Consider the following 26,497-nt stretch of genomic DNA (forward strand, 5'->3'; position numbering starts at 1 on the left):
GCGTCGACCCCCCTGATGTCCCGCATCGGTCCCAACCCCCGTCACACCTCCCAACGCCTGAAGCACTCGGAGCGTCCCATCTCACCTTGTGTCCGTGACATCTTGAGTACTCGCACTGTCCTGTCTGCCATCGTGTCCCTTGACCCCCAAGCACCCATAGCATCTCGACCCCCGATTCCCTGCATCATCGTGTACCCGTGTCGCCCTCTGGCTCCCCCTCACACATACGTCACTCTCGGACCCTTGTGTCGGTCCCTCGAGTCGTCACATCGGTCCTAATCCCATCGTGCACCCATGTTGTGTCCCCCTTGGCATGCATCTGCCCACGTCGATGCCTCGAGCACGATCGAGTTGTTGTCACATTGGTCCGCATCGTACTTGACCCCTAGCGTGCCCTCTGGAAGCCCCGCACACCCACGCCATCTTGTCCCTCGTCATGCCACCAACCCCCCCGAGCAGCATCTCGTTCCTAAATCTCGTAGTCGTGCCCCGATGCCACGTGCACCTATAACATCTCGACCCCGACAGTCGCACCCCGCAGCATCCCGATCCTAACGATCGCCCCCCTGATGCCATGTGCACCCGCAGCATCCCGATCCCCCATCGCACCCATGACATGACATCCCACGCGCTCGTAGTGTCCCATCCAGTCGACGTGACATCCTCGTGTGCCCGCAGTGTCCCATCTCGCCCCACGCACCTATGACATCTCGACCCCTCGATGCTTCAAGCACCCATACCATCTCATCCCTCCTCGTACCCTCGAGCACCCACATTGTCCCATCCCCCCGTTGCACCCCTAATGCCCCGAGCACCTGCACCCCCAAGCATGACTGACGCCCCGAGCACCAGCACCATCCCCTCGACCCCCCATCCCGCGACGATGCCACGAGCTCTCGCGTCGGGTTGGGACCATGTGGTGCCCTTTATCTTATCTTTATGTTTTAACTCATGAAATAGAGATCTCAACTCTTAGTAATTGACGTTTTTGTAGACAACCCTTGCTCCCCCACTTCTCAAGCTCATAAACACATGCATCTTCAAGTATTCTATCAACTAAAGGGCTTAGATGAAGCTATGAATTTCTTATGAAATGTGGACCTAGAGATGATGCCACAATGTTGGGGGGATGAAAACAAAATGTCACAATCTAATCTAAACTTGTTAGAGGACATTCTGATGTCATGTTAGCATGACCCATTATAAAAATATTACTATGTGAACTATTAGCAAATTAGTGTGTTAAAAACATATGAAAATTATTGTTATTTAAAATATTATCTTAAAAGGAATGCAGGTTGAGCTCGTTGGAGGGTAGGCGATGTGCCAGGGAGAGCTCAACATGACCATCACACAAAAGATAGAGTTCGAGGAGGGAGGGAGAGACTTTGGAGAGGGAGAGCACATGTGTGCCTTCAATTCATGCCACATGGTAGTCCTTCATATTGCCAATTCCCATGCCCCTTGCCAATGCACCATGTGGCATGATCTACCCGCGTTGCCCTCAGACCTCCTCGTAGTCACGCCCACACGACCACTCGCCCATGCGATGACCTGCCATGTGTCCACTTGCAGCCACTTGCAGTCTGCCCGTGCCCCTCTTCAATGTGCCATGTGTCCACTTACAATCTTTGCCCATGCTCTCTCTCGTAGTCATGCCACATGTCCATAGCATGGCCACCCAAAGCTCCATGTGCTCTCCCTGAACCTCCCTCCTCCTCCCCCAAATCTCCTCTTCCCGAACCTCCCTCCTCTCTCTCCAAACCTCTAGTCCCTTGCCACATGGCTGGTTTGGTAATAGCCTCCGTAAAGAATAGAATAGAAATCCTCATAAATGACCTTGATCAAATATACAAAAACATGAACTCTCACAAAAATCTAAGTCAAATCACGACATAATGATGGAAAAGGAAGTACAAATAGAAAAGTTGAATGAAGATTTATATCTTTGCTACATGGATAAGGCACAAAACAATGTAGCTTGTGTATTCAAACATACATACATACATGCATGCATGCATGCATGCACACACACACACGCACACACACACACATGCATGCATGTATATATGTACGTATGTATGTAGGGTGGGGGTTCTTGTCTTCACTTAAAATCAATCCAAACTTGTAGATTGTGCCATTGCTACGACAAGGCCCTCCAAATGACACAAGACCATGGATTGGTAGCGTTCCTATTGCTACCTCCTTCAAGTGTGAAAAAAAGGAGCCCTAGTACATGCTTAGTTGCGTGAAGGCCCACAATGATTAGCCTCTCACTTCATTTCCCTTGAAAGCCTCACTCAAGATTCAACTTTCGGATCTCTGTTGGCCTAATGTGTTGAGTAGAAAATTTTTGATGCAAAATCTACAGTGATCTCTATTGGTTTTGCAAAATGTAGCTTGTGTCTTCCATCCTCAAAGCGTAATGAAGCCTTAACACATGGCATTTTACAGTGTATACGATGGCTTTCTTCTCAACTAAGTATATCGATCCAATCAATAATACCTTTTAGATACAAATCTCAAATGGCATTAAAAAGGTTGACCGTCAACCAAATTAATTGCTCTAACCTATGCCATGCCACCAAATTAATTGCTCTAACACTAATAAATGAGACAATAATACTAAACCTACTCAAATAAATGAAGTGAAGGGGTTGGTCCAAATTTAATTTGTGTGAAACAAGTGGTCCTATACTCTTAGTTCTCACTTCCAATCAATTTCATAGAGTCTATTGTAAACTATTATCTTCACATTATAATTTTGATGTAATGACTCCCTTGACATTTGGATTTTTTGACATAACAATACTATGGAGGTTTATGTGTTGCCTATGTGTTATAATTCCCCAATGCTAGAAAAAAGCAGGTCTTAAATATGTAAAATATTGAAATAACAATATGTTGGGAGATCTAAACTATCTAAAATAATCCATGTCAAGGAGGCACCTTTTTGTTCACTAGTACACCACCAACTAGGCATAAAACAGATTTCAAGAGCGATATTAATTGAAAAAAAGTTTACATGTGATTGAAAAGCAATATAAATTTATGATACAAATATCATTCAATGTCAACATTGACTAAAATGTAACTCAAATATTTCACTTGATGTGTTGATGGCCACAAGCTCTTTGAAGGTGGTAATTATACTGACAAGGGTCACAAGTTGCAACATGACAAAAGAAGGGATGAGAATCCTGTTAATGTCAAACATGTGGTACGAATATTGATAACTACTTTACCCAAATTTCTTTACCATATTTGAAAAAACTTTCTTTGTCGTATAAAATCATGAGAGGGTATCTGAGCCACTAATAATGCAACATGACAAAGACAAGGAAGAAGTTTAGAAAAGGCATAAGGAAAGTATTACTAAACTTATGTGGTCTAGTAAATTTTGTGATCCTGTACATGATTTGATGGTGGGATTGAGTAGACAAAAATAAAGTAAGTGGGCCCATTCTTGAAGTGGAACAGTCAAGAATGGCATCTAGCTATATTGCAATTGGCCTCGGGAATGATGCCTTAGTTTTCAAATTTTATTATCCATCTATGGATTTGTGAATGACACCCTTTACAAAAAATTACTCATTTGCCTTTTTCCTTGATTGACATGTTTTTGAGAAGTCATCCTTGTTGCCTCCATGTGGGAGTGTCACAAACAAATGTTGCTTTATGGATCCTTCTAAGTTGAAGACACAAATTTCATTTCCACTTAAACAAATATTTTCTTCTTAGTTTCTAACTCATTGAGGAATTAAGATATTTTTTTGTTTGGTGGTTTATTTGTTTAATGTATTACTACAGTTGATAATCTACACCTATGCACAACTTTCGTAGTAGATAGAGAGCCTTATGTTGGAGTACATTAATTAATTGATTCAATAATTTAAGTGAAATAACCACATTACATAAAGAAAAGCATACAAGAGGGATGTGATGACTTGTGAGCTTCATGAATTGGCACTGATAATTTTCTAACAACAATTAAATAGGCTAACTACCTACAAATTCCCCCCTTTCTAACCTCCATGCTTTGAAAATATGAACTATGTTTCTTAAGTGCTTGGGAAAATCCAATTTTGCTATGCATGTACAAACATCACTAGAAGAAGGTTAATAGAATGCATAATAAAGAAGATGTGGTCATTGATAGGATTGTTGGAATGGGACTCTTATGAGTAGTTGTTAGTTAGACAAGAGGTGTTCATGTGAAAAAGGATGCAATCCATGCTTTGTGAGAGATCTAATAATAATGATAGTTGTCACTTAAAGTTCTTAAAAAAGGAGAATTTGTAGAGAGTTTTCCCCATAGAAATAGCTTGGTGCTTCTAATGCCCCTACCCTTGAGTGAATTCCTTGGGTACTTGTTGTGGTTCTATGAAAAGATCTAAAGGATGGTAGAAACGGGATTTGCACAAGTGTTGGGGCATTGGTGTTTAGGTGCATGCTTGAATCCCCATGATATTAGGACCACTTATACAAATGGAAAATGACATTCTTTTTCATAGTGGTGGACTTACCCTTTTGGGCTTTGCTCATTTACAACATGAATAGTGCTTTAACAAAGCTTTGTGGAATAAAAGAATTGCTAAACAAATTCTTAAGGGTAGGAGAGAGCGCTCTAGGGTTAGCTATTTTATAAACAACTAGTATATTGGAAAAAAATGTTAATTATCATATGAGAAAAGGATGGTGATCCCGATGGCCCATCAATTTCTAAAATTTAAAGTATGTACCTACATGATGTTGAAAGCAATCAAATGAATAAAATATATAGAGTCTTGATGAGTTTTTTTGAATTAATAAAAGAGCTCCAAAATTAAAGGCAATCACGGTCTTGTTGTCCCAAGCCCGTTGGTTACCATAAACAAAATCTAGAACAATTGTTAAGTTGACCTTAGTAAATAGCCATTGTCAATTTGACTCTTGGCCATTCTGATTTTGACTTGAACAGATAAAGAGGGCTACTCCTTAGCCTTGTTGTCTTGAAGCCCAATCTCCATCAAAACTTACTAATCAAGGTTTTTGTGGAAATTCCAAATATCTATCTTTTGACAAACCTCTAGAAATTTTATAAACTTAGATACTATTACCATTTTTTAAACAAGTTAACCAAGCAAGCAACAAAATGATATGGTTTTGAGGAGGGATTTGTGAAAATTTAAAAAACAAGTAAAAATTGGAAATTTCCATCGATCTACTTTCCTTATGTGAGAAAGGATGTCATTCATGCTTTGTAAGAGAGCTAGTAATAAAAATAATTGTGACTTAAAGTTTTTAAAGGGGAATTTATAGAGGGTTTTCCCCCATAGAAGTAGCCTTGTGCTTCTAATGTCCCTACCCTCAACTGAATTCCTTGTGTACTTTTACAAAAAGATCTAAAGGATGATAGTTAATCTACACAAGTGTTGGGGCGCTTGTGTTTTAGTGCATGCTTGAATCCCTATGATATTAGCACAACTTATAAAAATGGCAAATGACATACTTTTTCATAGTGGTGGACTTACCCTTTTGGCTTTGCTCGCTTACAACATGAGTAGTGCTTTAACAAAGCTTTGTGAAAAAAAGGAATTGTTAAACAAGAGAGTAGGAGAGAGTAGTCCTATGCACTCTAGGGTTAGCTATTTTAAAGACAACTAGTGTGTTGGAAAACAATGTCAATTGTCATATGTCCTGATGACCATAGTAAAATAGCTAGTCAATTTGACTCTTGGCCATTGTGATTTTGACTTGAACAGATGAAGAGGGCTACTCCTTAGCCTTTTCCTTGTTGGCTTGAAGCTCAATCTCCCAAAACTTACTAATCAAGGTTTTTGTGGAAATTCCAAAGATCTATCTTTTGACAAAGCTCTAGAATTTTATAAACTTAGATAATATTGCCTTTTTTTAAAACAAATTAACCAAGCAAGCAACAATTTGAGGAGCGATTTGTGAAAATTTGAAAAACAAGTAAAAATGGGAAATTTCCATCCATCTACACCAAACGTGAACACATTCTCCAAAATGTTGTTGATAATGGGGCATTTTGAAGCATATGGGGCTTTTCAAGAGCTTTTTCTACTTTGTGAAGACACGAATGCTAGCAAAAGATTCTTTTGTGCACTTTTGTGAGTTTAAATTAGCAACACTACTAGTCGTTCAGATTCAAAATCATGTGTGAATACTAAACCTTTCACCTTGAATAATAGGTGTGCCGATAGAATATGTGAGACCCTTTTTGTTTTCCGACTCAAAAGAAATAATAATGTTCCTCATTGGTGATTTGTCTCTTCCCTCCTTGCCCCGGGCTTTGCTTGCATTCTACTAACCGATATCTTGTGGATGTCGAGTCCCAAAGAAAGAGGCTGACCTTAGAATGTGAGATAGCTTAATGCCTTAGTCCCAACCCTTCTTATAGGGCCCTCCCAAGGGCAATATTAGGCCTTGCTAAACTACTATGCAAGCCAACAACCTGTAAGATTGCTTCAACACACATTTGATACCTTTGGGAAGCCTTATACTACCTTGAAGTGTAACAATGTTCATAGAAAACCTACAAACTTTATACAATGAACTTGCAACATTTTCATATTTAAGCCGAAAAGCTTTCGAATTCTCAAGAAAAACCTTCAAAAATTTTGAAACCCCAAGTTTTGTGATTTGTTTAGAAAAAAGTTTTTTTGTGAATACTCGAGTCGCCCGTGGCACATGTAACAATATTGGCAAGGTTCAACAATCGGGAAGCCAATCGGGTACGTGACGGAAGGGTCGGGAGGGAGGGGGGTTCTCCGATAGGACTTCTCGGATTTCAATATGAACATGTGTCCATAATTCCAATAGGCTCCGCTAAACGATAGGTAATGATATGAGAGTGCGACATGAAACTTTCATGAAGGAATGTGTGACATCCCACACGAAACTTTCTTGAGAGAGAGAGAGAGAGAGAAACGAAATATGTGCAATGTAGGCCAAGGGCAGATGTAGTAAAAGAAGCTTTGCTTTGTGCTACTTAGACTTTTCAAGCCTCAGTAGCTTTGAGATATTCCGGGATCCTTTGGATGTTTCTGGTGCATGTAGGTACTAGGTCGCTTGAACCACTCCAACAAGTCGTTGTTTGCTTGCTCGTCGCCCCTGTGGGTGGATGGATAATCATGGGGTCAAACAGCAACCGTGGTGTCTTGTCTCATCGAAAGAGGGCTCGAATAAATCAAAAATGTGGTCGGGTCACATGTCGAGGAGGGCAGCTAGCTGGTGAGGGAGGGAGAATCAGGCGAAAGGAAAGCGAGCGAGAAGAGAAAGAAAGAGAGGGATAGAGAGAGAGAGAGACAGAGAGAGGGAGGGAGGGAGGGGGAGAGAGAGAGAGAGAGAGAGAGAGCGACCTGGGCTGTTGAGGGGATGTGAGAGGATGGGCAAAGCGCAGCGGGAGGGCGAGGGTGAAAGGAACGGGCGGGGGGGGGGGGGAGGCGGGAAAGTGCGGAATGGGAAAGATGGTAGTGGGAATCGGGATGGCGGTGGAGAGGGGCGGGCGTGGGGCGGCAGGAAATCTCGAGGAAAATGCGGCAGAGAGAGAGAGAGAGAGAGAGAAAGAGAGAGAGAGGGGGGAGCTGGGGGTGGCTTGTGCAGTGCGTGAGAGGGGGCGGTTGTAGCTGGAGAAGAAGAAGAAGAAGAAGAAGAGCTTGTTGGCGATGGCGGCTGATAAGCTCGAAGTTTGTTACGAAGAAGAAGAAAAGCTTGTTGGCGATGGTGACTGATAAGCTTGAAGCTTGTTGAAAAGCTTGTTGGCGATGGTGGCTTGATAAGGAACTTTGGCGATATGAATTCTGAAATGCCGTTTTGTCAGCTTCCTTCCCTTCTTCATCATTCTCATCATCATCATCATCATCTTCTTCTTCTTCTTCTTCTTCTCCTCTTTCGCTTAGATCGTCTTCTTCCTTTTCTGATGCATGCAGAGCTTTGCTGCTTGCTTTGATGCTTCAACACCTCTCAGAATCCTCATCGATGCATGCAAATCTCTCCCTTTTCTCTTTTACTGTCGCAGAAATAGCTAGCTAGCTAGCTTGCTTGCTACGTGCTTTTGCGCTCCATCCTGTGGAAGACATCGTCCAGAAGGCTTTGCAATTCGCTTCTTCTTCTTCGCTGTGGAGATTGATAATCACCATCGTCTCTCTCTCTCTCTCTTTTGCAGCTGAGTAGTTGCTTGTAGACATAGCCGCTCGTCGCCCTCGGTCTCCTTCAGGTGACTCAGGTCTCCCTCCATCGGTCTCTGTGGCCATGCTCTACCCCTCACTTTATATAGGAAGACGCTTTCATCGCCTCGCCCTCTCTTGCCTCCCCTTCACCCTTGCTCAACTCTTAAACCCTCTATATCCCCCCCCCCCCTTCTCCCTTCCATGGCTGCCCACAACCCAACTTCTTCTAGCCTCTCTGACCACCATAGCAGCTCCAACGGTTTTTCCCTCCAGTCGGATGGTCGCCTCGGCTTCTTGAATTCCGAGAAGAACATGCTCTTGGAGTCGCACCCACATCCTGTGAGCGAGCAGCAGCAGGCGGCAGTCGACACCGACGGGATCCTGCATGTCGCCATCCACCACGCCTGCGACATTCATAACATCTGCATCTACGGTAACCAAGACGTTTATGCCAAGTTCTCAATCACGCACTGTCAAGATGCCGTTTATCCCACTCAACCTGTCAAAGCAGGAGGAAAGAACCCTATCTTCAACCAAAGCCTTCAAATTCCCGTTTCTCGCCCAGATGCTGTTTTAAAGTGTGAAATTTGGATGATGAGTTGCGCTCGAAACTATTTGGAGGATCAACTTTTGGGATTTGTACTTGTGCCGCTTGGTAATTTGTATGGCAAAGCCAAGCGGACTCAAGACTATTGCCTCACTTCCACCGACCTTTTCTATACACCCGCTGGCACGGTGTGCCTTTCTCTCTTGTTTCACAGCCGCAGCGTAGCGTTATTTGAACATGAATTGGATGGAAAAATGCTCCAGGACAGCAATCTTTCACCAAGCTCCCCTGTGGGCATGATGGATTGTGGACAGAGAAGTCTTGCCCCAGCTGACTTGAGCAAGATTGAGTTTCCAGACTTAGAGGCCGCTTCAGAGAATGAGAGATTTAAGATGTACCTTAAAATGGCAGCTGGTGACGTCAAAGGTACTCCTGACTCAAATGGTGTGACTGTTCCCGGAGGAGATCAAGGACAGCTTGAGGATGGAGGAGTTCTTGGGGCGCCCTTTCTGCAGTTGGGTGCTTTTCCCATGGGAGATTTGGATTATGAGATGTCCAGTTCGGAGGTGGAAGTTCCTGCAGTCTTAAGAGGTTCTAGTCTCTTTAGCCATACTTCACCAACTAGCAATGCAAGTTTGTCTCATGCAGAGGCCTCAATTCCAGCTAAGAGCACCATGGGTAGCTCAGCCACAGAGCACATTTCTGGTGCAGGTGAAGCTCTGAACTACAACTCGCCAAATGAAATGATTTCTACTGACAGTGTGAAGGGCACCCAGCCTGCTACAAGTTCCTCTTCGATTGAATGCTTTGGTCATCCTCCCTCTGAAGGGAGCGACAACCAAGACAAGGAAAAGGCCGGTCAAGACACCGAAGGCTCATCATTTTCTGCATCTGTTGTAAATATAGTCGAGGCGGAGGTGCCTGTCTCGCAGGAACAAATAGTAGAGATGTACATGAAAAGCATGCAGCAGTCTACAGAGAGACTTGCCAACATGAAACTTCCATTTGATATGGAGGAACAGGAGCGTACAGTGTCTAGAAAGATGAGAATGGACAAGAATGATGCAGAAGGGAACAAAGAAGGCCATAAACTGTTCTACGGTAGCAGAGCATTTTTCTGACCTTACATATGCTTTTCCTTCGCATAACACAATGTGACTCTCTCAGATGGTCGGTCTTACGTGACTCTCTTCGTCTTGTATATAGCTCAAAGAAGTGACACTGAGAGTCAGAAATGCCACTTATGGTGTGGTGTATACTTTGCAACCTTTACTGTTGAAAGTCTTGTCCGGGTCTCGGGTGCTAAATGGACCTGAACTGAGGATGCTCTCAACTCTGTGATATTACCTGCTATGAATGGGAAAAACTGCCATTTAAAAAGAGTATGAAAAGTGTTATATGACTTGTGGAAATCTTCACGATCATGCATTTTCTGTTGTTGTTGGGATGTCACTCTGTAATAATGATCAGATTTCTCAACTTAGTGAACGTCTGTAGCTAGTTGAAGGGTTTGTCAAGGTTTTGGATGGTGTAGCTAGTCCCTGCTATGCGTGATGGAGTTTATGGTTTTCAATCTTATGAGTGACTATTGTGAGATTGAAACTGCACTATGTTGTGTTTTTAGAGGATGAGTTTGGGAATGTTCTTGGATTCATCTACGTATATGACCTGTTGAGATATTTGTTTCCAATGTTCTTCTAAAACTATATTAAGAATGATAAATGGGCTAAAGCTACGACTGGTTACAAATGCGTGCATGCAAGTTGGGCCTCTATCTGCATTTCTGTGCAATTTGTCACAGTACGAATATCAGCATGCATCAAGTTACAGAGGCCTGCACTTGAGTCCATTTCACACTCGATTTCTGTCTAACTCAGAAAGCGTCTTTTTATTTGTCTGATGCTCCTCAAAGTAAATTGGCTCTCTTTTTTTCAGTGTAACGGCGTTCAATATGTAACTACCCATAATTTCTGAATTGGTATTTGCAACTTGAAAGTGTGAAGGGGTTGCCAGATGATGGACATATGGCTTGGAAGGATTTTTCACAACAAATGCACTGATGAACCTCTAATGTCGTGTACAAGAATTGGCTCCTTCACTGCATGTTTTGGTTGGAACAGTGGAAAGGTGAATTTTCATGGCAGAAAACTTAATGCCACTGAAAATCAGATTTTCCTGTGGGCCCCTTTTGTTCTGAAGTGAAACATCGAAGGCATATGTGCATGGCAGCAACGAGCAATTTTTCAGTCTGTCTTTTGAGCGGGTTGGTGGAAGAGCTGCATCAATTTTTAGTACAAGAAATGTACTACATGCAATGGTTAAATATATTAGTGTCTGCCAGTCTGGAAGAAAGGCATTCACCTTCTGTCGAGAATTTCCTAGCGTGTGGTTTGAATGCAAGCTGGTTCCTTTCAGTACCTTGTCCTCCCTTCAAGAAAATGAATGAAGCAAATGTGTAAGCTTAGGTTTCCTTGAGGAATTCACCACATTTGACATTTTTATAAAGTACCTATAGAGTAGGGTGATAGGTCTAACAGATTGCTCGTGCTATTAGAGCATACAAGAGTGAGTCAACATAAAAACTGCATGTGGTTAATTTAGTGTTCCTCATGCTCACCATAAGAGTGTGGACAATGGCTTGTACTGTCAGCATGTGTGAAGTATTTGGGTTTCCTTCCTCCCGTCTCAATAGGGTTCCAGGGCAATTCTCGAACTCAAACTTGCATTCAAGGCTCCAGCTTCACCTGCCATCTCCAGCAACCAGTAGCAACAAGGCCCTAAGTTGGCCACATCTCCATTGTCGTCTGCCAGGCCTTCTGCATGCTAACCTCATTCAAGCTTGAGTCCTGATCCTACAGCAGGTCGGGTCTTCAACCATGCTCATGGAGCACCTGTCATCTGCACTCCAGCTGGCTCACAGAGCCCAATCTCCCTAAAGGTTTCGACCAGAGTCCAAAATATGAGGCAGACAGGACTTCTCAGAGTGTTCAGGGGGCACTTCATCATTGGACCTGAGCCTGGAGCAGCAGGCTCTAGCCCCAAAGGGCCCTAGGAGCCACTTCTTGACCGGGGCTTATGTCCAAATTCAGCGTCATTTTGTTCTCAGCCTCAATGTTGTTTTGATATGCTAAAGCAACTCCAAAAGAAGACTCTTGCACATGCATGAATGCAGGTGTTCAAGGCTAGATCCGATTTTAACTTCTTCACTGTTCGAATCTGGAAACCGAGGGGTCTAGGACATATCCAAGACTCAAATTTGGCAAAGTATTTGATCAAGTATGGAAGAGGACACACACACATGGAAAACCTTCATCTATTACGGGGAGAAACAATACAGCATGCCATCCATACTACATTACCCTCAACACTTTCTACAAGGACTTTACAAGGACTATCAGTCCATTCACATACATACTTTAAAGAAGCCATGTCACCCAAGCATATACCTTATCCATGCCCATGGTCTACAGATTAACAATCTTCCCCTCAAGCTCAGCATGAGCATGAGCTTGTACATCACATAGACCCAAAGCATCTCTAAAAAGACACAACTTATCTTTACCAAAAGACTTGGTAAAGATATCTGCAATCTGGGCATCTGTCCCCACATATCTCAAGTCAATTTCACCACTTATCACTTTCTCCGTGATATAGTGAGTGTGGACCTCTATATGTTTTGTTCTCGCATGGTAAATGGGGTTCCTGGCAAGCATGATAGTACTTATGTTGTCACAGTAGATAACTACCGGACCTTCAATGCATACTCCCAACTCAGAAAGAAGCAATCTGAGCCAAGTTTCTTCACACGTTGCTATGGCAACTCCTCTATATGCAGCTCCCATGCCAGACAAAGCATCCGTAGGTTATTTTTTGTTGCTCCAACTAATTACACTACTCCCAAGAGAGAATGCATACCCACTAGGTGACCTTCTAAAATCAACTTGCAAGGCTTTTGCATAAGTTGACTCACCACACCTAAGCATAACTCAAGTCCGGTCTAGTGACGGTAAGATATATGAGACTTCCAACCATCTTCCGGAACATGGTCACATCCTGCAAGTAGTACGCATCATCAACCATCTTAGCATTTTGCTCAATTGGTGTTTCAATCGGTTTGGATGCTGTCATAGCATGTCCAAAGCATATTGCCTTTGTAGCATCCCAATACCATGTTGTGAGTCAATTACCTCAATCCCAAGGAAGTATCTTAGCTATCCAAGATCCTTCATGTCCAATTCACATACAATCTCTCCTTGTAGCATCCAAATTGCCTTTGTAGCATCCAAATACCATGTTGTGAATCAATTACCTCAATCCCAAGGAAGTATCTTAGCTATCCAAGATCATGTCAAATTCACGGACAATCTCTCCTTAGTTGTTGTAATTTCTGCATCAAGACTCCCTATGATGATTAAATCATCCACATATATGATCACAATCACACATTTTTGCTCCCTCTTACTTCACATATAGTGAGCTACCAGCTTTAGATTGCTTGAAGTGCATATTCAGCAAGGTTTTACTCATTCTCTCGCACCAAGCTCTTGGAGCTTGCTTCAGCCCATGCAAGACTTTCCTTAACTTGCACACATGCATAGGATACGTGGGACGTATGTACCCCCCCTCATGCTGATGCATATAAACTTCCTCATGAAGTGTACCATTCAAGAAAACATTTTTGACATCCATTTGATATAGCTTCCACCCATGCATACTTGCCAAAGCAATAACGCTCCGTATGGTGGTCATCTTTGGCCATCGGGCTGAATGTTTCATCATAGTCCAACCCATATGTGTGCATATCCTTTTACAAATAACCTTGCCTTGTATCTCTCTACATTTCCATTTGATTTGCACTTCACTTTATAAACCCATTTGAAGCCAATAGCTTTTTGACAACTGTCCAAATGTTGTTCTTATCCAAAGCATCCATTTCTTGATTCATGGCATCCCTTCAATCTGAATTTTTTACAGCCTCCTCAAAACTTGAGGGCTCAACATGTTGCACTTTGCTAACCATGTATGCATAGTGCATCCTCATATATCCATTGTAAGTCAATCTATCCACTGAGTGTCTCACCCTTTCCGATCTTAAGGGCTGTGTACTTGACAATGGCTTCTAGCATGCGGTGGAACATACTTTGAAGCCTGCTAAGTCTCTTGAGGCTTTACAAGCTGTAAATCACTCCCTTCATCACTACTTGCATCCTCAACACTCTCTTTTGCTTCAAATTTTTGCTTGCCTTTGTCCACATGCTTGCTCCCCCTCAATCTACCACTCCATGGGCTCACACTACCAACACTTTCCTCATGTTGTGATGGCCCTGACATCACTTTACTTGAGGGTCCAGCTTGTTGTAATTTCATCTTTGACCCTTTGGCATATGCTCATTCTCTACAACAATCGGTTTGGGTTGATACCACGCTTCAAGCTCACAAAACTTCACATCCCAACTTTCATATACTTGTTTGCTGATGGGATCATAACATTTATATCCCTTTCTCTCTATCCATAAAGTTTTTTAAAAGGTGTCAACCCATGTATGGCATCCATGGGTGTTCTATTCATGATATACACGGCCATATGCACCGCTTCAGACCCAAAAATCAATGGCATATTCATCTCATCCATCATGGCTCTAGCCATGTCACCAATCATCCTATTCTTTCTTTTCGCAAATGGAGTTTTGTTGGGGAGTGTATCTACAATTGACCCATCTCTTAATCCCTTAGCCATATAGAAACTCATCAAATTCATAGGACATAAATTCTCCACCATTGTTCGTATAAAAGCACTTGATATAATAGCCAAGCTCCTTCTCTATCATTCTTTTAAATTGGCAAAACACTTGAAAGGCATCACTTTTCTCTTTCAAGAAATAAACCCATGTCATCCGGCTATAATCATCTATGAAAGTGATATAATATCTTGTGCCCCCAGGTGTTACATGATCTATAGGTCCCTAAATATTTGAATGAACTATTTCTAAAGGGTATTTGCTCATTCTCCCTTCTTTGGAAATCGCAATTTTGTTTATTTTGCAAACTGACATGCATGGCATCATGGGTGAAATCTAAATGGCCAAATATGGGCAACCCTCTCACAACCTCTTTGATTTGCATCTCCTTCAAGCATCTATAGTTAATGTGCCCAAGTCTTTTGTGCTAAAGTTTAGCCTTTTGATCTTGTTTGGGGGCATTATTGGCATGCATACCTTGTTGTAAATAGGGCTTTCCTAAATTAAATGTGAACAATCTTCCTCTCTTTTGCCCTTTGGCAACAATCTTGCCCACTTTGCCATTACGAAACTCCTCTACAAAGCATCCAAACTTATTAAAGCGCACTTAGTAGTCTTCATTAGCCATTTGACCAATGGAAGCAAGATTTTTAGTGATTGTGGGCACATATAAAACATCTCCCAATGTATTCTCCACACTATATTTATCCCTCAAGGGAATATCACCAATATGAGTAATCTTGTACATAGTATCATCCCCTGTAGAAATAAACTCCTCACTGCGCATCTCATCCTTTTGAATGAACCACTCACCATGATGCGTCATAATTCGTGGCTCCCAAATCTATGAACCAATCATCACACTGAATGAAGGTTCTTGCATGCTGCTCATAACACGTTCCATACTAAAGAGGTGAGTGCCATATTTTTACTCATATGCATACTCTCTTTCACCAACATAATGATTGTATTCTGGTCTTCCACCACGCCCTCTATGTGTGGCATTATGCTTGGCATAACAATCTCTCTCAAAATGCCCATATTTTCCAAAAAAGTGGCAATTTTCACTTTGTGGAGTATGAGTGGCCCTTTCTCTACCACCACGAGGTTGTTAAAGTGAGGGATCAAGGAGGATCGAAACACCAAGAGAGAGACATAAGGTAGGAAATACTCAATCTATTGCAATATATATCTCAACAATACATGATAGGCTTCTTATATAGAGAGAACCTTTAGAATAGTCAACACTTGTGAGATCTTCTGATCCACATCTCTCCTTGTGGATGTCCTTGATCCACATCTTCACATCATGTCGTCCACATCCTAGGGTGGCTACCTTAATACATTTCTACACCATACCTTTGCCTCTAATTATGTGCTCATGGCACCATATTCCTCAACACCTCCCCTTTGTGCCATGATCCATTGGCTACCGCAAGGTGGTTAGATGTGAGTTACAAATCCATCACCTCCCCCTAGTGCATACCTTGCTACTTAAGGTGGTCAAGTGTGGTTTATACATGCCAATACCTCCCCTGAGTGCTTGCATGGCTACTTGCAGGTGATAAGGTTTGATTACAAGAATATAGGCTAAAGGTGGAAAGGCTTTTGCTTCTCAATATATGTTGTTCTTGTCATTCTGCTCAGAGCTTGATGATGACTCCACGTAGTTGACCTGCTGGTTCTTCAATTTGCAGTCTTCTTCTTTATGTCCCAGCTTCTTGCAATGGTGACACCTTGGTTTGTTCTTCAGTCTGCAATCACTTTGATCCATCCTTCCGCAATGGTAACACTTCATTGATGCTTTACTGGGGGCAATGCTTGATCTTCATGATTGCTGCTATGTGTTGATGTAGATGTCGATGTTGATGCCTTCAACTCTCTTTGTTTCTCAAGAAGAGATGATACACACCCCTCAAACTTTGGATCTAGAAGATTCTTTAAGGTGGTCATCAATGCGTTGTACTCTCCATGCATGCTTTTAAGGAGGATTGCAAGTGTATCCTTTTCTCCTACTTTTGCATTTATACCTTCTAACTGGGTCATAATGCTTTTGATCTTGTTGACAAATTGTGCCATGGATTCACTGAAGCTCATGTGCAAACCATAGAATTCAATCATAAGATTTCTTGGTTCTTTGCTTTTGCACCAAACACAGTGTTCAACTCATCCCGTGCATCTTTAGCATGATCCTTAGAGTCTATGTGATGAATTATGTTTCGACCCAAGTGCAAGCCAATGAGTGATAGTGTTGCTTCGTCTTTTTATTTCCAGGCTTCATTTTGTGCAGTGGGTATGTCTTCTTTTATAGTCTTCCAAAGCTTTTGATGCATCAAGAGATACCTCATTTGTGTAGACCAGGTGTGGAATCCTTCCCCAGTGAACTTCTCAACAGTTGGGGTGCGTATTGCCATTGCAAAGGTCTTACCAGTTGAAGAAAATTTCAAATATGACAGTGTCTAATTTCATTCAGCAAAACTGACTTGACAACACGTAGAGCTCAAAAAATTGGTTATTTTTTCTTTTTGGAGCGCATGCAAATTCTTTTTGGTTTGAAAGTTACGGCTTGTCAAAGTTTTTATGAAGAAGAGGCCTTTGATGATGTGGCACAAGGATTCACATGTAGCATTCAAAATGGTTCTTAGTAAGTACCTATGTGCTTAGGTAGCACTATGCCATGTGGGAGTCTTCTAACCAATTGATAAGATCTAAGATAACCATAGTTGAAGATAACCATCCTCTCTACCACGTGGCATTTCCACGTGGCCTAAGGTTATCAAACCTTGAGCTTCTTGGAGAGCTTCTCTCTTTGCATGTAGGAATTGTAAGACATTGTCTCTTTGCATGTAGAACTTGCATATAGAAGTTGCATGTAGGAGTTGCATGTAGAAGTTGCAAGTAGAACTCGCATGTAGGAGTTGCATGTAGAACTCGCATGTAGGAGTTGCATGTAGAACTTGCATGTAGGAGTTGCATGTAGAACTCGCATGTAGAACTTGCATGTAGAACTCGCATGAAGTTGGAATTCTAAGAGGTATTATTCCTAGCCTTATGGAAGTACAAGCGGAGCTTTGCTGCTACTCTACACACATTTTGTACTACCTAAGTCCATGTTGGCACAGAGGCAACATACTCCCAGATCCATTTTATTACCCATCCTTGGGTTATGGCTTATTGTGAGCATGTAGCTGGATTGCCATGCCTTTAGTCCAGTGGTTGTGGAACTTGTGTCATGTCAGTTGATCCTGCTATAAAGCCTTGGCACCATACAATTTTTGCTTTATTTCCAGGTAGCCTGTATCCACCATTTGTTCGAACAAAGATATGTGGCATGCTTCTAAGAAGATCACTCTTTGATAGAGTCGGCTTGTAATCTGAGCATCGACCCGTTCATTGGGATTGAAACTGAGTGGAGGCAAATGGGTATCGAGGTAACATGGGACCTCCATAATGAATTCCAATGTTTTGTAGAAGATAGCACTTAGGCGAAGGAAGTGATCAATGTTGCCGCGCATTATTTGCTCATGCTGCTGAAGTGCTCCGATCATTGTGCCTTGGATATTCCATTCTACACCAAAGTATGGTTCAATCATTGGCCAATTAATGGTGCGATCTTCATCCAAAGTGTGTATGTTGGCTTCCCATTTTTTACGTCGTGGAATTGCATAGAACTTGGGATGGGTTCTAAGACATGGAGGTGCCTGTAGGTATTCTTTCAAGAAGATTACATGGAAGAGCTTGGGATGGCGCCAATCAGGTTGTGGATCCAACTTGCTTATCCAACCTTCACTAATTTGACATTGACGAAGGTTGGTAGGAAAGTTGTCTAGGGTCCACCCACCTCGAGTTTTCATATCTGGATATTTGCTCCAAAATTCCTTGATGGGGTTACTGGGAAGTGTATCTCATCAAAATCATACCCATCATTGGAACTTGGCATGGGAGTACGAATTGGATTATCCGGATCCTGATATTCAAAATCAAATACTATGTCATTTTCTGCTGATGAAAGCACAAGTAGTGTCGGAGGTGATGATGGGGCAGGGAGAGAATCTGGGGCCATGGGGGAGAAATATGGAAGAGTGTTAGTTGTGGAAGGGGGAGCAGAGGGGAGGAGGGAAAGAATTGGCAAAATGGTTTGAGCAGCTTGGTAATCCTCAAGGGTAGAAGCTAGGTGTGAGGGGCTCGTAAGTTTGTGAATGTTGGGTTAGTTGAAAATGGTGAGAGGCATGAGCAAAGAGACGATGGAGGGAATAGATGTTAGGATGGAGCTCGGGGAAGGTTAAGAGGGTGGTAGCAGCAAGGGTAAGTGAGGTTATGAGGTTGGCAGAGAGAGGGATTAGATATGGGAAGTTGGATGTGAGATAGGCCCTGTCATCTTCCGACACTTCCTTTTGCTGGTGTGATGGGATCATTAGCTGCATGGGTGGGATGTCGGTTATGTCATGCAGTGCAAATAATAGTGATGGCCCTTGTAGCAATGGCAACAAACCAGCAATAACCCTGAGGGGAGGACTACCCATGAGGCATACATATGCAATGAAAGCATCCATCCTGAGTGCTATAAACCCAGCATGTATAGACAGGCAAAAGATATTTTTCTCATCTTTGGACAAGTCTTTGCAAATTATGCGCATAGTTTTGGTCCCTATGGAACGTTCCCATTTCATTGTTGGATGAGCATATATGATCCTGATTTGGAGTTGCTTCCATTGGATAATCACGCGTGCGTTGAGGTGATCTTCTAGTTGTAGAGCAGCCACAAGCTCTTGGTACACCACCGTTGTGCATTGTAGTGGGGCTTCATTGGTGTTATCTTCCATCGCTTCATTGTTGTGCACTAGCAATTGGAGTTCAAGCTTGGAGATGATTATCTTTTGGGAGTGCATCTCATTCATTTTTTCTTTGTATTTCTGGTAGATGGTTGTATATGCCTCCTTAAGCTTTCTCATTTGCAAGGTGACCTTTGCCTGTTGAGTAATGTCTTTAGTGGTATTGGACCATTGGTCCAAGACTTGTGCTTGTGAAGTGCTGGCCTCTTGATTGGTGGTCCTTTAAGATTTTGCATTCCCTTGTAAGCTCGTCAATGCTAAAGGCATGTACTGCCAAAGATTGTTTCATGTCTTCAAGATTGTCTTTGCAATCCTGGATTTCTTCTTCTTTGTAAATTAGAGTGAGTCGAGCTTGTGCCACTACCTCTGTCTGCTGAGCATGTGTGGAGGTCAAGGAGTTATAGTAGGTATGTAGGATTGCTGTGGCTTGTACTGCTGCTACTGTCAACTGTGTTTGACTTTGGTGGAGGTTGGAGGTCACGTCCCTCACTGCCTTCTCTTGAGCTTGGAGAGCTTGGTTCATGTGCACTTCTTCTACTCCTTCTCATCTATTTGCACCCGAAGTGCCTTGACCTCTACGGCGATTGCTTGGAATTGGTCTTCAATTTCTGTTGCAGTCTGTCTGTCCACCAATTCTCTTGCATATTCTTCCTTGGCCAAGCTAGTGAATAGTTCCGACATTTGGATCATTTGGCTAGCTTGATGTTGGAGAATGACAGACAGTGATGAGGACTGGCAATACTGCTAATACAAGTGGTGCCCATGTAGCCATCCTAATGATTCTGTAGTACTTGTGGGAGGTTGTTCCAATGGTATTTCAGTCACTTGTGTACAATAGTCATACTGTTAATCTGGCACTAGCTCCCCTTATGGCTCATCCATTGGCATGGCATTAATGGGCAGTTCTAGTGAATGATGTAGCCTCAGGCTCTGGTGTCGATCTTTCTTCAGGCTCTGGTGCTGATTAGTAGGCTCTGGTTGCTGTTGTTGGAGATATATTGGTTGCAGTTATGCACCGAGCTGTAGCATCTCGTGGGGTAATTCCTCAATTCCGGCCTCGAGAATAGGTATTTCTTCTAAGGCATCTGTACTTGCCAATGTGACAGTAGGAGAAGTTGGTGACGGCTCCCATATTGGTGAGAAGTCCAACTCCTCAATTGGTTTTGGTGACTAGGGCTCCATCCAATGTTTCTAGTAGCACAGCTCCGATGGGATTCATCTTTCTTGCTCGATAGGGTCCTTGACCTAAGGGTCCTTGACCTAGATACTTTAGTTTCCCCTTGTGTACTTTGGCATTGTATAACAAGGCCAAGCCACCTTCCTTGATGTCTTTAGCTTTAAGATTTCTGTCAAACCATGCCTTTCTTCTGCGTTTTTTTGTTGTCATGGCATGGTAGGCAACTAGTCTTGTCTCTGTATGCTTCTCCAACTAATAGAGTCTTTCTTTCAAGGATTCATGGTCTCCCATGCATTTTTGTACTACTATGCGTAGGCTTGGTATTACAAATTCTAGTGGGACCACAGCTTCAAGGCCATACACCAATTGAAAAGGTGTGTTCCCTGTACTGACCTTGAGTGTGGTTCTATATGCCCATAAGGCTGCATTCAGTTTCTCTGCCCAATCAGAACGTTGTGGTTCTACTACCTTGGTGAGGATAATGCATAATATTTTGTTGGTGGATTCGGCCTGTCCATTCTCTTGGGGGTAGTAGGGTGTGTTTTTTCTATGGATTACCATAAAGCCAAACAAGAGTTCTTGGATTACCTCATTGACAAAATGTGTGCCTCTATCCGATACAATTTCAATGGGGCATCCGAATCGGGTGATCACATTTTCGTATAAGAATCTTGCTATGCTTCTAGCATCTACCTTTCTGACTGCTTTAGCTTTAGCCCATTTTGTAAAGTAATCAGTGGCCACAATGATGTAGCGTGCCTGTGTTCCTTTTGCTATCTGCTAGATGGATGGGACCCACATAGTCAATCCCCCATTTCTTAAATGGTTTTTGTGCAACAACTGTTGTTAGGGGATTGAAGTCTTTGTGTTGTGGTTTGGTAGTCCGTTGGCATACATCATAGCCTTTTACATATTCATAGGCATCTGCCCACAGTGTTGGCCACTAGTAGCTTGCGAGGAGGACTTTTCTTGCTGTGGCTCCCCCTTGGAAGTGTCCTCTTGCAATGCCTTCATGGACTTCACTCAGGATTGGTACGATCTCATGAGGCAGTACACATCTTCTTAATACCTGGTCCTTGCCCATCTTGTACAATTGTCTTGCAATGAGTTGATAGGGTGCAGCCTTTAGAATCAGTTTTCTGGCATCTACTGCTTTCATTTCAGAGGGTGGTGTTGTTGCCATTAAGTACCCAATGATATCTCCACACCACTCTGGAACAACATCTATTTGAAATAGTGTGTCATCTGGTAAGTCATCTTCTACTCCAGTGGCTTCTTCTCCCGACTTGACACGAGGCATGTGATCGACAATGTAGTGTTGGGCACCCTTGCGAACCACTATTTTGAATTCTTGAAGCAAGAAGAGCCATCTGGTTATTCTTCCTGTTGTACATGGATGGTTCACAAGATAAAGCAATGATTGATGGTTGGTGTAGAAGACAAAATCATCTGCCAGTAGATAGTGCCAAAATTTCTTAACACTATAAACCATTGCTAGGGCTTCTCTTTCTATAGTGGTATAGTTGATCTCTGCATCATTGAGTTGTCGATTGGCAAAGTAGAATGGGTAGTCTTTCTATGTTCACCAGGTTGACAAAGCACACTCGCAATTGCATACTTGGATCCATTAGTATGAACATGAAAATCAATATCCCAATTGGGAGATATAAGGATGGGTGCTGTGATTAAGCACCACTTTAAAAGCTCATAGGATTGGTCGCACTCTTTTGTCCATAAGAATTCCACTAATAATTTGTAAAGTGGTCTAGCTATCATGGCATACTGCAATATAAATCTTCTATAATAGCCGGCATGTCCCATAAAGACCTATACACCTTTGGAATTTGTAGGAGGATGCAATTCCATGATGATTTTGATTTTGTCCATGTCAGGTTTTGCAATACCATGTTGAGAAACGATGTGTCCTAAAACAACTCCGTGGGTGACCATGAACTGACATTTTCTTGGATTTAGGGAGATGCCATACTTCCTGCATTTGATTAGTACCGCTTCAAGACATTTGAAGTGGTCTTTTTTGTTTGAATGGATGCACAAATCATCCAAGAACACCTATAAAAACTTATTCATTCAGAAATGACTTGAAAGCTGTGAACATGACTCATTGGAATGTGGCCGAGGCATTACAAAGGCCGAATGGCATGACTCTATATGCAAAAATACCCCATTCTGTAGCAAATGCTATTTTTGATTGGTCTTTAGGAGCAATTTGCACTTGGTTATAGCCACTGAAATCATCCAAGAAGCTATATTCAGAACCTACCACCTTTTCCAACACTGTTATGGTAAGGGTAAGGGATAGTGATCCCTAATTGTGGCGGCATTCACATTCTTTAAGTTTATGCATATTCTGAGCTTCTTGTTGCACTTAGGTACAATGACAATGGGTGAAACCCAATCAATGTGCTCTATCTCGTAGATGAATCTGGCATCTAGGAGTTTTTCCAGCTCGTCATAAACCATGGTGCCATACTTAGGATTTGTGCGATAAGGTCCACATACCTTAGGGTGAGCACCTTCCCTTATAGGTATCGTGTGTACTACCACGTCTAGTGAAATTCCTTTCATCTCTTTGTATGACCATGCTAGGCAGTCACGGTATTCCATCAGGAGTGCTTTGAGTTTGGTTTCATCTTCCCGTCGAAGCTGTTTCCCAATGAAACCCAATTTTTTCTTCCTCCCCTTCCAGGGCAAGGTCTATTGTGTGCGTTTTTGCTGGTCCCTCATAGATTGGAGTTTCTATCAGTTTCTTGAACTTCAAGTTCTCTTAGTGGTCTTGGCATTGCTATTGGGACACTACCACGTGTAATTCTTGAAGTACTCCGGCACTTCTCGAAGATCAGCCTCTGATGGTGTTGAACTAGTCTGACATGTGCCATGTGTACTAGGTGGCATAGTTTCATTTACCAATTTGTGAGGCTCTTTTTGACTTTATTTTTCTGAAGTTTCTTGATCGAGCTTCACATCCGCACATGTGGCTTATATTTCCCAAATTTCTTACGTTGGGAACTATGGGGTAACTTTTCCACTGGTAAGGTGTCTCCAAGTAAGGGTTCATTTATTGTGCATACTCCTTCCAGTCCCTCAGGGGACCATTCAAGAGGTGGTGGTTCTGATTTTGAGGGAGCTAGCTTTGCAAGATACAATTCAACGATCCTTGTTTAGACTCGTTTGAAATCATTGAAGTGTTCAGCCTTGGCTTTTCTGCTGCGATTTCCTCCTTCAGCTTTATTGCGGGATCTTCTGCTATTATTCAACTTTGGAGGTTCAATTTTTGGGAGCTCGGCTGCCATTAGGGCATAAAGAATGACTGTGTCATTATCACAGATTTGATCTTCAATTTTAGCATTCTCAGCCTTAGTTTCAAGGTCCCAAGGAAAATCTGAGTCATCATTGGTATGGGTACCTTCTTTACGTTCATTATCCCACCCATAAAGAATGGCATCTCTAGATCGATTGGTTCTTCATGTGTGAGTGGAGGATCTACCTATAGCACCTTAGCATCTATCTGTGAGAGTTTTATAGCTCCTGTTCCACACATTCACCCATACTACAGTGTCACGATTTTGGATTGTTAGTCTATGAGTTCCCCAGTCATGGAGGATTGATGCTTCCCGTAACCAAGGATGTCCTAGTAAGATTTGATAGGATTTTTTGGGGAGATCCAAGATTGTGAATTGAAGGAAAAAGTAGACTCCTGTGACCTTTGTGGACAGGCCATTTACTATTCCCAAGGGTTTAGCCCGGTGAATCATCGACAAGGCATATGTTGAAATTAGCCTTTTGCATTGGTGGGAGACCCCATTCTTCGTAGAGCTCCTTTGATAGGACATTTACACCTGCTCCACCATCCACTATGGCTTGGAATTCATTAATTGCCTTGTGGATCAAAGGCACAGTAATGTTGCATATGTCATCTCTCTCACCCATCCGCAAAGGGATATCTTCGATGTCGTTCATAGGTGGAAAGGGATTTGCGAGATCAATCCATCCTTTGAAAGTCCCCAAATTGGGAGTTCAATGAGGATTACATGTGAGAGCACATGTGTGTTGTCTTGAAGCATCATAGGTCAACCTTGTGAATTTCCATCACAAAGGGGAAGGCTAAACCCAACTGGGTAGACAAAGATGACTGGAAGTTTTTGAAGAAAGAGCACAGGGACCAACCCCAAAAGTTCGACAGTCAGAGAAGGGCTGCGAGGAGATGGTTGGACACCGTAGTGTAAGAAGGGAGATGTCACATATGAGGCTCCATCATTGATTAAAGACAAGGCCAAGAAGATTGAGAAAAAAGAGATGACAGCTCAGATGTGGAGGCCTGTAAGAAACTTACCAGACAAGTACACAAGTCTTGCTGCAGAGCAATTAATGTCCAGACGTGGCAGTACATTATATTGTGGAGTCTATTGTTGGAACAGAGGCTTGAGTACAGTATCAATACTTTGTGGGGCCAAGTCATGGATTGGGTCTTGAGCTTGTTTCTCAGCCTCAAATTGAGCTTGTTTCAGTGGGAGTACTAGAGGGCATTTAAACTAGGGCATTTAAACTGTACTGAAAAGGAGGTATCCTATCGATGTGAAACCCTAGTCTTACAAACCATCTGTGAGTCCGTGCGTACCAACATCGCTCGTCTCCCTCTACTGCCAACCTCATGGAGGAATCGAGAACCAACCATGGCAACCTCTGTCTCCCTGATGTACAGTCCCCATATGATCTAACCTGGTGTAGATATGTGATGATCTGAAAGGCTACATCTAGCTGGAGTGGAGAAGCACCAAACTCGGCTTGAATGATATGATGTGGTATAGATGGTTTCCCCCGGATCATCCGTGAGAGCATGAGGATCTGCAGGTGCTCCACCCATGTCCACTCTATCTCTGACATGTCAGGTCCCCAACAAGGGCTGCCATACATACCGGTTGGTCGGACCAAGGAGTGGAAGAGAAGAGCCTTGGTCCGAGGGTCTTGGAAGTGGGAGTGGAAGCACTGTCTCTCTAGCCGAGCCACTGAGGCGTATCCCCTACTTAGTCTAGCCTGCATCGTTAGTCTCATCGTGAAGATTGGGCTGGAGAAGATGACCCCCAAGTAAGTGTATGAGGATACGATCTCAACTGGTGACCCACCGAAAGTGAACTGCTTCTGTTGCATGTTTGCTCGAGAGGTGTTAAAGATCAAGACCTTGGTCTTGCCAAGATCAACCTCCAAATCATGGGATAAACAAAAAGCCTGCAGTGCATCTAGGTGTCACTGGAGCCCCTCGAGTGTGGACGACAAGAGTGCCACATCATCTTCATAAAGAAGAATCCTGATGATGATCCCGACAAGTGAGCAACCGGTCCCTTCGGAAGCCCCCATGAAAGTCTCAAGCTCATTAATGTAGAGGGGTTGGTGATAAGGGACAACCCTGTTTGACCCCTATGGTACTCAAGATCTCATCTGTCCAGCCTGCACCTGTCTGAACTCGGCCTTCTCATAAAGTGCCATGACTACCCAGATGCTCCTGATCAAATCCCAGTGCTGTAGGCGTGTGATGAGTCAAGCTCGAGGTATTGTGTCAAAGGCTTTGCAAAAATCCAAAAATCAGCAATATACCCTCTCCTTCTGTGATCTAGCCTCCTCTTTGACACTCCTGAGTGTAAGGATGTGATCCATAGTCCCATGGTCTCGCCTAAAACCAGCGTGACCCTTTGCTCTGAGCCCTCTCATCTCTGCGGATAGGCTGACCGATGCATCTAATACTATTGCATAGAGGTTAGACATCACATGTCCAATCATGATAGTCCTGTAGTTACTTGGGTCCATGGGATCCCCTGCCTTGTGGATGGGGGTGATGGTATTCAGTGTCCAAGTGCGGGGGAAGCCAAGGCAAACAACATCATTGAATAGCTTTGCTAGGATCAAGGCTAACGTGTCAATTGTTAGATATCAATGCTCCACTCTCGTGTAACTACGCGGGAACCAGCTAACTCTACTTGTAAGCCCCCCATATGAGGAGAAGGCATTTGAGTAGC

General features: G+C 42.9%; 1 protein-coding gene across 1 annotated transcript; it reads left to right on the plus strand.

Annotated features, from left to right (window-relative positions):
* Positions 1 to 7,619: 7,619 nt before the first annotated feature.
* Positions 7,620 to 10,269, plus strand: LOC147881298 (uncharacterized). Its single transcript, XM_087369783.1, has one exon. It carries the CDS (start codon positions 8,376 to 8,378, stop codon positions 9,840 to 9,842), a length of 1,467 nt encoding a protein of 488 aa, XP_087225909.1. The 5' UTR covers positions 7,620 to 8,375; the 3' UTR covers positions 9,843 to 10,269.
* The last annotated feature ends 16,228 nt before the right edge of the window (positions 10,270 to 26,497 follow it).

The sequence above is a fragment of the Dipteris shenzhenensis genome, chromosome 31 (genome assembly GCF_047967505.1).
Source record: "Dipteris shenzhenensis isolate YYH24624 ecotype China chromosome 31, Dip_SZ_1.0, whole genome shotgun sequence".
In the NCBI taxonomy this organism is placed as follows: domain Eukaryota; kingdom Viridiplantae; phylum Streptophyta; class Polypodiopsida; order Gleicheniales; family Dipteridaceae; genus Dipteris; species Dipteris shenzhenensis.

Excerpts from the sequence above, each read along its gene's own strand:
- LOC147881298 (XM_087369783.1), top strand. The coding sequence starts at position 8,376 with ATGGCTGCCCACAACCCAACTTCTTCTAGCCTCTCTGACCACCATAGC.